At 38.4% G+C, this 16,735-nt stretch overlaps 1 protein-coding gene across 2 annotated transcripts in view; it reads left to right on the top strand.

Moving 5' to 3' along the window:
• NETO1 (neuropilin and tolloid like 1) overlaps positions 1-16,735 on the top strand; it is a 76,394-nt gene that overhangs the window by 2,441 nt on the left and 57,218 nt on the right. For both annotated transcript variants that reach the window (XM_010971938.3, XM_074355290.1), the window contains exons 3-4: positions 31-168; positions 4,749-4,997. In XM_010971938.3, the coding sequence (XP_010970240.1) occupies positions 31-168; positions 4,749-4,997 (387 nt within the window). The remainder of the gene's footprint in view (positions 1-30; positions 169-4,748; positions 4,998-16,735) is intronic.

Genomic DNA, 16,735 nt, shown 5'->3' with positions numbered 1-16,735 from the left:
TTTCTTTCCTTCTTTTTTTTTCTTAAACAGAAAAGCAAGCCACCTCCGAAACACAGAAGTCTGTGCAGTGCGGCACTTGGACAAAACATGCGGATGGAGGCATCTTCACCTCACCCAACTACCCGAGCAAGTACCCCCCTGACCGCGAGTGCATCTACATCATAGAAGGTGAGGGGGGCGGCGCCAGAGCTGGAGAGGACACTGGGCCAAGTCTGGCCGTCTCCAAGCTTTGGATGGAAAATATGCACCCAGACATTACAAAAATTGGTTTTGGAAACCATACACAGAAATATCTCTGAGTGAATCAACTAGCTGTAAAATCGGGGATCAAGCTAATATTGAAATTATTTCTAATGGTTTATAAACAGATAAACTCTGGGGGAGAAAAAGAAATCAACAACAGTTTATTTTGCAGTTGACTTAATTGATTTGGAATTCTAAATTAATGGAATGGACGCATGGTTGGCAAACTGTTTCCTAATGTGTAACGCTTTTGGCAACTGGTATTTCATTGGCTTAACAATGATTAGAATAGCCTATATGTTTGTTATTTTTCCCTTTAGTAATATGAAGCACAAAAAAAACATACTAATGTCAGAAATAAACTTACAATCTTATTTTCCAAACATCAATCTGAGTAGCAGTTGCCTTAGTTTGTGCTAATAAGTGCATTTTCATGCTTTTCATGCCAAAGTCTCGATTCCAAATGACGATGCTTCTTTTCATCATTTTTTCCCTAGCTTGAAGGATGAAAAAATGCTGAAAAAGGGATTCACTTCTCTTTGAATGTTTTCCATTTCCATTACCCTTGTGGACACCTCTCTTATTAAGTACAATTTAAAATATATATATGAACATTTCCTCCAGTGATAGAAGTTTTCAATATTATAAGCATTAATATCTAATAGCCCCAAACTTGCAATCTTTCCAACCACCGCACCACACACACACATACACATACACACACACTCACACATAGAGCTACCTTAATGAAAAGAATGTGTTTGCTCACTATTTACCTGTAAGTGAAGGGCACTTTAATTTGATAGGTCTTTCAAATAAAAAAGATTTTCTGGTCTAACTGATTTCAAAAATTTCATTTAGAAATGAGTGTTTTTCTTTTTGTAATTTTTGAGCCAAGATCCTTCCTCTCTTCTCGTCATGCGTCAAGTTGAACTTTTAGCAAAGACATACCATATTACAAGAAGAAGGAAAAGGAATAAACACTGATATAAAAGGTCGAAGCTAAGAAACTGAGCTCTGGCAGTTTTTCTTCCTCTTATGATTGATAGAAAAGGAAATTGAAATGTGGAAATCCTGGGTTAAAATTAGTTGTTCTTTCTATCAAGTTAATATTACATATCTGCTATATGTTGTAGTACATATAATATGTAACTGCATCGCATAGTGCTAGTTTAAGATCCTCGGTTGATTGAATTTGAGGATGTGAAGCTCACGGATGCAGATATGGAGGGCCAAGTAGGGGACCTGAACATCCTTGGATTTTGGTGTCCACAGGGGGTCCTGGGAAAAAACCCTCCCCTGCTCCCACCCCCCAGCAGATACCTAAGGACAACAGTGTGTATACATATATATATATATATATATATATATATATATATATATATATATATATGTGTGTGTGTGTGTGTGTGTGTGTGTGTATATGTATACTTATAAACACTTAATCATAGGAAGTTGGTATTTTTGTTGTCCCAACTTTACATGTAAAGAAACTGAGGCACAGAAATGTTAAATATCTTGCTTAACTTCATATAATGTAATTTGTGTTTTGAAGCAACAGTATTTCAAAACTCCAGATTATTAAAAAGAATAGCATCAACTAATTCTCTTGCTCAGAGGATTAACTTAGAAGAAAATCTTTGCATGTTAATTGTTTTCATGTTTATTATTATTGATAATTTAACAGCATTGCTAACACTTGATTTTAATGTCATGCACACATTTGCACTCATTTATAATCACGCCAAGGATAAAACCTGAAGTTGGTAAATGAACAGAACCTCCTGTTACTATTAATCATACTTCTATACCCTTCTTGGAATCCTTCATATTAGCCTTTTTTTAATTCATAATTTAACAAATATTTATTGAACAACTACTAAGAAACAACCATGCTTGTAGATACAGTTTAGAGAGTATTGGATGGAACAGACATGGTGTTTGCCTTATGGAACTTACAATACCATCTGGGGACTACGCTTTTTTCAGTAAACGATCTAAAGGGGCCCTGAAATGAGCAGTGTTTGGAATAGGGAGAAAGGCAAAAAGGCTGTAAGGAGGAAGAGATGCTTGCACTCAGTTTTAAAGAACGTTCAGGAGATACTCATTCCCCAGACAGAACAGCACGTGCAGCGGTTCAGAGACACGGCGGGGTTGCTCGCCCACGTGTAGCATCGTGAGGCTTCAGCACAGAGTGAGGGGAGGGGCAAGCGAGGCGGCTAAAGGGTAGGTGGTCTCAGAGAAAGGAGAACTTGCTATTTCGTCTTCCACCCAGGGAAGTCTGGACTTCACGTTGCAGACAGTGGAGTGCTATTGAAATAATTTAAGGAGAGGAATGATATGGTGAGATTTTGAGGAACTAACTGGAGAAAAAGTGCATAAGCTGAAATTACCGTGAATGACGAAGTAAACCATGGTAAACGCGTGAACTATGGAAGTGAGGTTGATGGTGGAGTCAAGGGAAGAAATGAGAGGTATTTGGGAAACTGAATCTTGAGTGAGTGGATGTGGAGACAGGAAAATAGGCAATCCCAGGGCTCTTCTAAAAGTTGTGGCTTGATGGCTTGTTAGAAGGAATTGCTGTGCTGGATGAGGAATAGAGGTGGCCAAAGGGGGTTTAAAGGAAAAATAATGTGTTCAGTTTGGTGTTTATGGGGATGTTTTATAAAGAGATTGGATATGTGGGTCTTTAGCTCGGTGGAGAATTCTGGTATGAAAAATATATATATTTATAGGTCATAAATATAGAGATTGCTATTGAGGCTGTTAGTATGAATAAAATTATCTAAAGGGTATTTGGAGCACTGTTTTTCAGTCCTTCTGAAAAAATACAGATGCCTGGGTCTCTCTCCAGGAATTCTGATTTAATTGGTCTTAGATGGAGCTGCAAATATTATTATATTAGAATGTCTCTCCATTGGGATGCCACTGGCATCTGGAGGTCTGGGCTAGAGCGGAAAGAAGACATAGAACAAATTTCTGGAAAATAACATGTAAGGGACGGCAGGGTCAGGAGAAAGGCAACATGAACTGTAAAAAAAAAAAAAAAAAGCCAGAGAGTGTCAGGATTATATTTTATTCTGTAAGGCACTCATTTTCAAGTAATCATGTATCTCAGTTCTGGATACATTTTGATACCCAGGCCTGCAAGGCTTTCGTTTTAAAGCCGTTCAAAGGTGACAGTCAATGTGTATTTAAGAACTGGTGTGGAGGGGACAGCAGTCATTCAGAATGATCGCTGACCACATGGGGAGCAGGCCCAGCTGTGCCAGGTCTTAACTTCCAGGTTTCTGGAAGGCGTTGGTCTTTGAAGAGAGCCAAGTGCGTGGGAGGCACTCGAAGGACTCAAGACAGCTGTTCACGAACTAGGATCAAAGGGTGGATATTCCAACAAATGTAATGGCTAGTCTGGGGGGACCCTGGCTGAATGGGATGCCAGAATTTTGAACTGTTTTGGCCCTGACAAGGGAGGGGCGGAAGGATATGAGTAAATGCGTCCAGTCCACGTGAAGCTTTAGAGAGCTGCTCGCCCTAGCAGGCTCCTCCGTGATTGTTAGAGCGCTATTGACACGTTTATGAAGATATGCTATTTACAGTTCGCTCAACAATGACCCTTTCTGGGAAATCCACAAAGACAAGTACTGTGCTTGAGTGCTGAAAAAAAGAAGATGGATAGATTTTTTTTATCTTTACTGAGTAGATTTAGAGAGGAGCTTTTTTTTTTTTCTAAAAGCAGTTTTTCCCACATAAACAGGAGTTGGATTGGAGGTATATAGACACTTGAGAAAGTGGGAAAACACAGGAAAGCCTGAAAGAGTACAGTATCTTAAGACACATAATGTGCCTGAAGGGGTCTGAGCTTGGGCTGTGCACAGGGTGAAAAGACCCTGGTGGTTTGAGCTGTAGCACACTTTCAGAAAACCTACATGTCCAGCGCGTTGATCATTTTCCTAAAGCTGATAGAGAGTTGGTGAATAAGTTTAAACCTGAGAGTGACATGATAAGACCTGTGTTCTAGAAAAATGACTCTTCACATCCTTGGATACACACCTTGATCGGATCGAGACCTCTGACTGGGACTCTCGATTGTGTAACTCCTTGCTGGACAAATCTCAGGGGGTTTCTGACCTTCAGACTGGGTTCTCCCAGAGATATGGGAAAAGTGACAGAAAGATGCTTCTCTACTTTTTAAACCTGAGTTCACAGCCTTTCACAAAAATACTGCGATTTGTTCATACTGTATTAGACACTATAATGGCCAGTTTTATATCAAAACAATATCTTTTGCAACATCATCAGTTTTAAGAATCATCCTTAGACACTCTTATAAAAATGTTTTCTCTTAGACTGCTAAGTGTAAAAAACCTGCTTTGTGTTTCTATGTGTATCGTGATCAAAGTTTGATAGAACGTATTTAGCTAAAATCTGAAGTAGAATCATAAAAATTGAACTACAGCTTTAAAAAGGACCTTCTAGACATAGTTTTTCTTTCTTGTTTTTTTCAGCTGCCCCAAGACAGTGCATTGAACTTTACTTTGATGAAAAGTACTCTATTGAACCGTCTTGGGAGTGCAAATTTGATCATATTGAAGTTCGAGATGGACCTTTTGGATTTTCTCCAATAATTGGACGTTTTTGTGGACAACAAAATCCACCTGTAATAAAATCCAGCGGCAGATTTCTATGGATTAAATTTTTTGCTGATGGCGAGTTGGAATCTATGGGATTTTCAGCTCGGTACAATTTCACACCTGGTAAGTGGTGGCTTGTTTTTTCCCTTTTATCTTTTTCTTCCTTGGTCTATTGTCATAGTATGAAAACTCTTGTAAGACAACTTTACAATTTTTCACAGGTTCCCAGTTCTATTTAAAACCAAACCTACAATGCTCTCTCTTTTTGTTTCATAAATTCTGAAAGGAAAATAATTTTTTCTTAAAATTTAGCCTGCAGTAGAGGTAAAGCCTGGAGACTCAGGGGTCTACATGGTCATCAGCAACACAGTTCATTGATGGGACTTACATTATGCTGAAACATGTAATTTGAGACACAGTCTGTAATAGAGAGATTAATTATACATTGAATCCCAGAAAACTTGAAAAGGCAATTGCAATATTGTAAAATGTATCTATCAAAATGATCTTTGGAGAACTTGAGTAAAAAATTCATTTGTTCTGAAAATTATAACTTTTAAAGCAAATGGATCTTACTGTATAAAGCAGTCTAATTTCTTTTTAGAAATGCAAATTTCTAAAAGTTGCAATGAAAGGACAAATGAACCTCATTGCAGCCAAATATTCATTTGCAAGGCCTGGCAGGCATTATCTGTTATTACATGATTATCCATTCTGTGTTAATTTTCCTTTTAACCTGTTTAAGATTAAAAAGGGTCTGTAATGTTGACTGCCTTACTTAGGGTGAGTTATTTATTACAACAAAAATAGTTACCACATTTTTAACTGCAAGAACATCAGGCTGAAGTAATTTGAGATTTGATAAAGTCATTTTTTAAAATAAAAATGATTCAAATTACCTAAAGCACATTATTTATATAGAGTTACATATTTTTTCAAGTTTGTACATATTGTTTTACTCAGGTTATAACAGACAATACATTAAATTGGAATATATGTAAAACTTGTTCAAGTTTCTATTCTAAGTTACAGAAGTAGCGTCAGAGCAGGGCTATGATGCTCAGTTCAAGCATAACATTGTTTAGAATAATATAAGATTTATGATGATTTTCATTATATTATGGCTTAATAATACAGTAATTTAGATAAGACGGATATTAACTGTACCACATGCATTCGCCTTAAACATTAGGAATATTTTTTGTGATATGACTAAGAGACTGGTTTTTATTATGCTTTGCTAATATCGGATCGGTTGCAGAAGTCATGGGTATTTTGCAGGTGACAATGAAACTAACTGACGTGTTCCAAAGAAGTGTAAAACATTGAGATTATTTTACTAGGGCTGGAATTGTCAATGGAAATGTGTATATATGTATGTATATATATATATTTATATTTTTATTAACTGGTAAGTTTGAGTATAAACCAGGACCTTAAAGATAATGGCACAGGGTATGGTCTGGGCTTTTGTAAGTTATATTTTCTTCTTGAGGTTGGTGATTATGGGAGTGATGTTAGTCTCATAAGGAACGTAGGGTCGGCCAACATACTTTATCCACTTAAGCGATGCTATCCACGTTTCTAGCTCCACTTGAGATACATCAGTGGTGGTGCTCGATCTGATATCCTAGGTTTTGAAAACCCTTTCTGTTCCTGTGCACTGTTCTTCTTGCTCCTTGTTTCATGAGAGTCATCTTACATGAAGTAAGATGCGACGGGGAAGATAGACGGGGAAGATTTTTATTACCAGGAACAAGTGAATCAGAAGGGGATGTGAGGAGATGATTCCATGAAATTAACCATGAGTTAAGGATGGACTGAGGCTTCTGTGTCACCCGGATAAACAGAGTAAAGTGTACCGGGGCACCTACACGTGGCATCTGAAGGCAAAGGAAGACCATAAAAGGGAGACTTGTAAACCTCCATGCCTGCAGAAGTTGGCATGCTCTGGCCCCAGGCCACTGCCTGGGTGGCACCATAATCTACAAGTCATTCCAGAAAGAGGCGATATTGAGGAAGCTGCTTAGTTAATGAAAGAGGAAGGGGGCAAGGCTTAGTGGTGATTTAGATGGCATTTAGGGAATAGGGATTCGGGCAGGTTTTAGTTTAATTTGGGCTTAAATTTGTTTGGTAGTCCGCTTCATGTGGTGATTTGGGGAAATGGAGCGAGCAGATTTCCTCAAGTCAACTTACTGATTTAAGTTATAAAGCATTGCTGAAATCTTGAGGAATGCACATGATGAGGGGACCTGCCCACCAGAGCACCCCGAGCACCGGACCCCACCCAGTGCAGCTGTGAGGAACTCTAGTTTTGGAAGCAAACTGGGCTCCCAGTTCCGGTTTTCCTACTTCTTGCTTGTTGTGAACCTTGGACGTGATGTTTGCCGTTTTAAGCCTCAATATCTTTATTGTAAAATACGGATAACATTGACTACCTCACAAGGTTGTTTGAAGGTTGATTGATTACCGACCAATGCATATTTATGAATTTTTTCACTTCCCATAAGATCTCAACTATTTATAGCTAATATTTTATCAGTTTGATCCCATGTTCTTCAAAAGTATAGGAGGCTTGGCATAGTTTATTGACAGAACAAATGCCCCAGGTTTTTGACATTACAGCTGCTCTTTCCCTGATTTTTGGGAGGGTGATTGTGTGAAACATACCTACATAATGTCACTTTTCCTTGTTAGGTTCATCTAAATGGGCCCAGGTCTCCACGTGAGGGTTATGGTTATTTCTAATGGCAGTCACAGACATGTTAGGGCGGAAATAGCCATGGGAAGGGCACGTGATCTTTATTATTTTTGAGAATTTGCCACAAACTGGGATCTAGAGCTAAATTTATAGTCTCAGAAGCTTGATGTCAACACAATGAGAATGTATGCACTCCTAGGAATGGATCACATTAGCCCTGCTAAAAAGACTGAGTATGTGTATATACGTGTAAACGCATACACATACCTGTACACATATACACACATGTAAACATGTGTGCATTTTCAGTTAAAATTCTTGGAATCACAAAGCTCAGTGTTTCTTGTACGCAAACATACATGGGTATCCAGGTTGAATGAAAATGATTGTGTAGTGAGTATGAAATCCAAATATGGAAGTTTCATCATTCAACACACATGTTTACTAGCATCCGAGCTGAGGGACATGATAATTCATCTCCATAACATGGATCATTTTCCCAGTGATGCTTAAGGTCTCAGACTGCCATGGTCAGCTGCCCTGTCCACTCTTGAGCTGCCAACTTGCCTGACCGGGTCACTAATTTGGGTCAACTCTTACCTTAAACCTTGTTTCCATCTCTTAGTATCTGAATGTCTTTGACTTTATTTTCTACTCAAGTTTAAAACATAGCTCTGTAATCCTTAGCTCTTGTGTTCCTAGTAGCTGAGCTTCTGGACTGTTGGTAGATGAGAACTAGCCAATGGGAGGTCATGTGTGGACTTGGAGGTAGGAAGTCAGAGCCAGAGAGATGCCACAGATACACTCCTCAAAGGGTTTTCCTATGTCTTCTGACACATTTTGATGACTCTGCAGGTTTTCTTTCAAGGCTTGTGGTTATTCCTGGGCACTGTGCCGTTTCCCGGGCCCACAGCACAGTGATGAATCACCTAGGATTGCAGTCTAGCAGCACGAGAAGGTTTATGAGATTGAACAACAGTTAGAAAGAAGTCAGCTGGTCGGTCAAACCTTGGGGCCTGCAGAAATGAAGGACAGGGTGAGGTTTGAAAAAGGCCAAGGAACTCAGATCCCTGGTGGGAGGCCCCTGAATAGTGCCCACTGGGCAGACCTCTTCTTCCTGTGTAAACACGGTCGTGCTGTGTGCTGTCCTCAACATACACTCTCCCACTTAAGAGAGATGAGCTCAGAGTCACTGAAAAGGTTACAAGTTCCGTGATGGGAAATGTGATAACTCACAAATAATTTAGCAAGAAAACATATAAAAGTGTTCATTGCAAAAGAACGATACTATTTTCTCATCTTAATAATAGTATTTTTCTTTTAAAAAAAGTTTAAGCCAAATGCATTGTAGAAAAATGAATAATGAGAAAATATTTTATAATAAAATTACTTTAATGATACTATAATAATATTCACCAAACTTGTAACAATGGTTACCCTAGATGACGTGAGGGGTCAGGGGATGAGAAGGAACTGAAGGGACCAAGATGGAGATACAGTGAAAATTTATCAGCGTTACCAGGGATGCTCTAATTCTTGAAAAGGATGCTATATTGTTTTCAGTACTACTTATATTAATAAAAATTATTTAAGATAAATTAAAAGAGAGGAAATTCCATAGTTGGCCACTTTAAATGAATCTTCATTAGAATTTTAAAATGTATTTTTCAATGATTTTTGAACTTGGAATGAATTTTTAGAAGGGGGAAATACCATTTCTCCACAATCCTCAATTTTTTTTTTTAACTCAAACTGAGAATGCCTTTTAAGTAGGGAAAAACTCTTCCCTACAGCCCACTGTGCCCAAGTCGCAATTTTCTTTGCTACTTGAAAATACAGACTAAGAAGAAAACATGTGACCATCTACTGTATCCCCAGTCCAGAGGCGTTATCAGGGACTTTATTCAATATCAAGAACAAATCAGATAAACTAGGTCCTACCTACTGTAGAGCACAGGGACCCATATCCAGTAGCTTGTAATAACCTATGATGAAACAGAATATGAGAAAGAATATATGTATACACGTAGAAGCGAATCACTATGCTGCACATCAGAAATGAACACGGCATTGTACATTAACTATACCTCAGTAAAGAAATTGCGAAAAACAAACCTCCAAAAAACCAAAAAGAAAGAACACCCAGGATGTTCTACTCTTGCAGAAAGTAACCCTTTCTTCCAATCTCTTTAGGAACAAAGAGTGTTAGCCTCGTGCTTTCTCTCCTAATGGAAGGATTTTATCCTCTTTACAGACATAGAATGCGATGTTTTTGGAATCTTCCTCTTTTGATGTTATTTTTTTCTGAACTTGTTTTATGAAGCAAAGTTACACGCACCCCACTGGAGAAATTTAACTTGAGGATTTTACCTCTAAGTACCAAATAGGTGAGGTCGAGTTAGGGATTGGCGTGAAAGTCAGTGGAGTTGTTAAATAGGTTGAAATCATTATGATACTTTGTCCTTAAGTAGCACCTTTCATCTGAGGAGCCTAGAGTGTTTTAGGAACATTCTGCCCAGTTTCTAGCCTCCTTTCAAACTCTGCGCTGATTGACTTCAAAGGCAACGGAAAGGATACACTGCAGTGCGGTGATTTAAATTCAGTGTTTTAAAATGATTTCTATGCATCTTAAATGAAATATATTATTTAGGTAAAATATTGTCATGGATTCGATGTTACTTTAATTATCCAAGGCAGTGGTTTTCCTCTTTCTATTTGAAATTGGAATGTATGTGTGAATGTTAACCATGCTGAAAATTCCTAAATTTTCTTGTCCAGATAATCAGAGTTCAGATATTTGCTCTGGCAAGAAAGAAAACGAATATTTGTCCATCTATGTATATCATTTCTCCAATAACTAAAGTTCAATTTGAATTTTACACTAAAAGATGAAAGAATAAGTTTAAAGGCTAAAGTGAAAAGAAAGACTTCATCTCATTATTTTTCACATAGAAATAAAAGATTGACTAAATTTAGTTCAGATAATATTGTATTGTCTTTCTATTATGCTTACACTGTAGACCCCAAATATTCTAATTTCAGCCCCAGCAAAGGCTGTCAAATGAAAAATGTATGAAACAAAATCACATTTCTTCTTGGGGCTGATTTTTCAAGAAATGAGGTTAAAAACTTGAGTCACAGTAGGGACAAAATTGCCAACATGTACTACGTAGCAAAGATACTCATGTGGGGGCAATTTGATCTACCCCGGACTCTTATCCACCTAGACTGCGACTTGGTCGATCTGATCGATGCAAAAGAGACTCTAGGGGAGGGATGAGAAAGAGAGAGAGAGACAAAGTGCTGTTTGGTCTAGGTGGGTGTTCAGGAGAGAAGTTGAGAGTGGGAGAGAGAATTTCCAGGATTAGCTCCCATCTGTACAGAGAATATTGAAAGCAGTGGCAAAGGAGAAGGAAGATTTTTTAAAGAAGCTTCCTGTGCAGAAAGAATCCCTTCCTCATCTTGTGTTTTCCTGGAAAGGAGGAGAAAAGTGTTTAGGTGTTTTTATATTTATTTAATGATTAATTGCTGGACTGCATGCTTTTGAATGTGGTACCTCTGAGACTGGACCATGTGGACGCTCAGGTACGTTTCCATTGTAGGTGTGTATTTTCTTTAGATCTGAAAGAGACCTTGCAGTATGTCTCATTCAGTCTTATCATTTTAAAGATAAAGAAACCAATGGTCTAGAGAAAATGTGTTGTGCTCAGGTTCATGAATTCTATGTGGAGGTCAAGCTACTGCTAGTTTACCAGTTACATAACCACTGTGCTGACACACCTTCTGCAGAGGGGAGACATTATGACTTTAATTACATCACATACTGCAAGTACTTTTAGTTTAGTTATATTAAGAAATTTAATTAAGAGATAATACCGTATCAGCCACATCCCACCATTACTGGTGCATGAATTTTAAAATTCACCTTTTCCATGTTGCCTGGAGTGTCTTTCAATTCACAGTGACCAAAAGGCAATGATTTGTCTTCCTCCCCTCTACCTCTGTTATGAAAATTGCCTTTTCAACCCACCTGAGCCTAAAGTGTGTGCTTCATTTCCTGTTCTTAAAACCTGCTGTTACTGACATGATCAGTCGTGTGTATAATGATCTCGTGGGTTGGAATCTGTGACTTACGTGCTACTCACGGGAAAACTTTAATTTCTTTCTAGATCTCCCACAGTTATTTCTCCTTTCTCGCACGCATGTTTCTCTGACTTTTTCTTGTGATGCCAATTGCTTCTAGTCACCCACACCATCCCTCTCTCCAGGCTGCTGTGTACAGTTGTGCATGTTAAGGACGTTAGATTGAGGGAGAGAGAAGAGCTGATTCCATTCACATCCAGATGCCCTGGAGCAGAGCCATACCCAGAAATGGGTACTGTGTACTGATCTTCACAAAGGTGTCTTACAGACTAGCCAAGATCATGCATTGACCTGTCATAGCATCATCTTTGAACCCAGTCACACATTTGTCCCAACATCAAAGCACCAGCATCCAGCCTTCACTTAAATTGTCCTAAAGAGGGATTGTATTATTTGAGCAAGAGAAACATTCAAGCAACAAAACAAAAGAAAGAATGCATGTGCTCTCTCTCCATTCTGCATTCTCTTGTTTTTTCTTGGTGCCCATAGTTACCAGGCCTTTTGGTAAAGTCTTCCCTTAGAAAACTCTAACATTTAACTTATTCTTGCATGCTCAAGAGGTGTGCTTTTCAAATTATAAACGTCCTATATATTTCGCCTAAGAAAGTGTTATAATCTGGGCTTTTCTTTTTTAACATTTTCTTTCACAATGATTTGCAGAAAGTGTGAGGCTTATTGTTATTTGATTTATGCTCACATCAAATAAAATAATTATCAGGAAAACAACCCACAGTGCTCTTTTCTTGACCAAGAATGTTTTCCCATTTTAGAATTTGTATGCCATAGCTCATGTAACTATTCTGAGTGAATGCACAGAGTAACGTAATCTCCACTAGGCTGTATTTGCCGCTTACATTTATTCAGCAAATACCTATTGATTTACTGTGCTAACACTCTAGAACTACAGTAGGTACAAGACCCTGTCCTCCCTCCCATGATTCATATTCTACAACAATAGGAAACTCATGTGTAGCAGACGGAGTAATACCCTTCTCCTTTCAAAAAAATATGTTCATGTCTATGACTTAATCTCTGGAATCTGTGAATATATTTGATTACATGGCAATGGGAATTGAAGATAGTACGTTGGATTAAGGATGCTGATCAGCTTGCTTTAATACAACAACTTTGGAATATCTGGGAGGGCCCAAAGGATTCACAAAAGTCCTTCAGCTTGGAAGAGGGAGGCAGAAGGCTCAGTGGCAGAATGATGCAGTGTGATAAATGCTCAAATGCCCATTGTTGGCTTTGACGATGGAAAGTACCCATGAACCAAGGAATGTGGGCAGACTCTAGAAGCTGGAAAAGGCAAGGAGTGGATTTTCTCCTAGAGCCTCCAGAAAGAGAACACCACTTATCAACTTGATTTTAACCCAGTCCAGATTTGGCATCCAGAACTGTAAGATGATATATTTGTGTGGTTTCAAGGCACTGCATTTGTAATAATTTGTTACAGGAGCAAAGGGAAACTAATATAGCAAGTGACTAACATTTAAAATATGTGTTAAGATTTGAGAAGTAATGTAAAAATTAAACAAACGATGTAAGAATTCACCTTTGGGACAGAAATCATAACAGTTTGGGTCTATCAGTTTAAAATTTTAAAATACTTTTGTTCCAAACATAAAAATAAAATCCTCTCAGCTGGACTTTCCTATACATAAATTGATATTCTATTTCTATATATGTATATATACATCTCTCTATATATATATCCTTTGATTTTATGTGAATGCCATCTTTATGCATAAATATGGCAGAAACCCCAACAAAATAGCAACTTGCAATCCTTTTCAGAGATGTGCATGGGATGGTGGTATTTTTATTTGTGGCAATAATAGCTATTTGCAGAACCTGGCACTCTTTAAGCTCTGCCTCTTCATGGCATATCTGCCTGATGCCTTTGCTTCAAAAGAGCGATGCTGTCTGTTCTTGCCTGCTCAGTTGGCCAGTGTCCCACCATTCCACAGCTATGCTGACTTGCTTGAAATTCTGCTTTAGTGCATCCTTATGGCATTTTCCTTTTCCAATTGATTTCAGACACTTCACTTCAACCAGACTACCACAAGAATTACAGAGTGATTTTAAGATAGTAGGACTGTTCACAATCAGCAGGGCGTGTGCTACAAAGGAACTAAATCTGACTTTTTTTTTTTAAGCAGAAGGACATATTAGTTATACACATGTCACTTCTGTTCTGTTGTCTGTTGATCATAACCCAAATCAGAAGACCCGTTCTATTCCCTTGGAACTTTTCTCTTGAAATTTGCACTTCAAAGCCCCAAGGAATTTCTCCAAGTGATTCAGAGAGAAATGAGATACAGAAAGCAGCACTACCTTAAAGCATTCCCAGACTCTATTATGCTCGCTGGTGCAGTCCGAAAGGGAAGTGTATTTCCTTTAGCGGATTTGGCGGGCAAACCAAGTGGGCTGTGCAGCATGGTCAGCGGCTGGGTTGATGAACTAGGAAAGCACAGATGAGGGTTGTCATGGCAACCACAGGTAAAGTCCAGACATGGAGGGTTTCCGTGGCCGTGAAAAGGAACCAGGCTTGCAGAGATCTGCTGTCGTCGTTAATTGGTTAACAGGCGAGAAAATTATCCCTAGCTTTTTTTTGCGTGTGCATATTACTTTCCTTTAATAACCATTTTCAAATAATATTTACGTCTTAATTTTCCATTAAAAGAAAATTATTATTGGAAAGCAATATAGCCATGCTTACTTTCTGTTGTTAACTGTGTTGCTGTTTGTATCATTTCCATCTATCCACTTCGTTTACCATCCTCTTGGTTCCACTCTGCATCTTCCTGCCCCCCGCCTTCCTTCTCAGCAACTTTTAGTTACCTGAGCAGTGGCCGCGTACCTCCCTCCCTGATGGCTCCTGGACAGTGTGTCTCCCACTGCCCTCTGCTCACAGGCTGCTGAGTGTCTAGGCTCTGCGTTGTACCTCCTGACTCTTCCAGCCCCGTTTTTTGGTCTGCTCCCACATTTTCTAGAAAAAAATTCTGATTATCATTTCCATCTGAACTATTTATGAGCCCTTAATAGAAATGTAGCAATGATATGAATAAATATCAAAATATTTATTTCAAATATTCAAAATATTCAAAGTATCATTGTTGGCGTTTGTGTTCTTTGGGCTAAACTCTTCACGTCTAGCTTGAATTGGTTATAGCTTTTTCATCTGTTACCAACTTATATGTTCTGTTCTAGATCATAAAGTAATTCACAATAAAGCCCTGCTTTCTGTTAACCTAAGGGAAATTGGGCCTAAGAATATGATTTGGTATATTTTCTCATTATCTATGGATGAAATGTTCTTTTATGCCTACGAGGTACCCATGTTCTAAAAAAGTTCCTCGGTGGTTTCAAGTTATTTTCAATGTAACCTATATTTCCTCATCAGGGAAATATTAGTAATTTGAGGCCATAATTTATAATACATATTTAACTTTACAAAGTTTATTTTAGGTAGTCCTTTAAAATGTCCTGGAGGATGCGTAGTTTCCTTCAGAGACTATTGGCAATTTGCTGAATCTTTTCTATAGTCTGTCTATTTGGGTCTTCAGTTTTTCATCTCTGTGTAAATCCATTTTCTCATAATTTCATAGCTTTTTTTTTAAAGCTTGCATATTATATATGTATACAAAGATATAATAGCTTCATGAAACATGGTCAAACGAGGGCCATAGTGCTGGATTGTCTGAGTGTAAATTTTGACTTGGAAACTTTTTCCTTATGTGACTTTCGCAAAAGCAATTTACTTAATCTCTTGGAGTTTCAGTTTCCTCGTGTAACCAGCACTTGGCACGTTATTATTGATGATGATGATGATACAGTCAAAATATGATACAGTCAAAATATGATATTCCCTGAGATCATATCTAAACCTCTGACTCATTATTTCATAGATTCATTCAACCACAGTAGAAGATTATTGATCCATAACTGGTCCAGACTGTATAATAAATGCTGAGATATGAAAATGTTTGAGATGCAGAATCTAGTCTTGAAGAACTTAGTGTATTTGAGGAAACAAATATTTGTACCCAAAATAGTGAGCGCCATGGTAAGTGTGCAGAGTCCTGGCATCTAAAGGATGGATTGGGGTGTGACCGGATGTGACATGAGACCTGTCCCTTAGTGCCATGTCCCCGCACAGCCCTCACTGCATCCTCACGATGGATCCTGCATCCTCCTGTGCTGACTCAGCCAGAGCTCCATCATGCCCTTGTGAAGTACATTACAAAAAACATTCTTTCTCTCCATCAGACCAAACTTCTCAAAAGAAAGGAGCTTTGGTTTACATCTTTAAACTCCTAGTGCCTTATCAGCACCTAGCATTAGCTGATGTTTACTGAAATTTACGTGAATGGATATCTAAATGAGTTAATGTATGACTGAATGGAATTAAATAATCAAAGATGGTAGGAGGAGTGAGATACCAGGTACAGAAAATTGATAAAATGTACGGCAGGTAGTCAAGACCATTTGGAAGGTAGACGTGTGACCCTGAAAGGAGAGATGCTGAAATGAGATTGATTCAGAGAATGAACGGTTCTGTAAGCCATGGTAATGATACAAACATAACTTCAGGAGAAGTGGGAAATATACTAATATTTTAAATTGAATTGCAATATTTGAGGCCTCTGTTGCAGGCCTGTGACTTATCAGAATGTGGAGGATGGACTGAGTAGAGAGAGAACAGAAGCACAGAAAACAGAGATCACACAGGTGAGAAATTGTGAGAACCAAGATGAGCGCAGTGTGCGCAGCGATGCAGTGAAAGCAAATACGGACTCAGTGGGGTTTAGAGGCATACCAGGTGTGCATGTTGAGAAAAGGAGGTAGAAATGACTGAAGTTTCCATCCCGAATGATGTGCTTATGTCATAACTTACACTGCAGAATTAAAAGAACAGAATATGCTTGTTTGTTTTTCAAGATGTCAAACAAGAAGTACCAGTGTTACATCTTTGTGGGTACATTGCAAAGGCTGTTTCAGCTCCGAGCTGAAG

This window comes from Camelus bactrianus, chromosome 30 (genome assembly GCF_048773025.1).
Source record: "Camelus bactrianus isolate YW-2024 breed Bactrian camel chromosome 30, ASM4877302v1, whole genome shotgun sequence".
NCBI lineage: Eukaryota > Metazoa > Chordata > Mammalia > Artiodactyla > Camelidae > Camelus > Camelus bactrianus.
The sequence above is the reverse complement of the archived record's forward strand: the minus strand, read 5'-3'. Positions and strand labels throughout refer to the sequence as shown.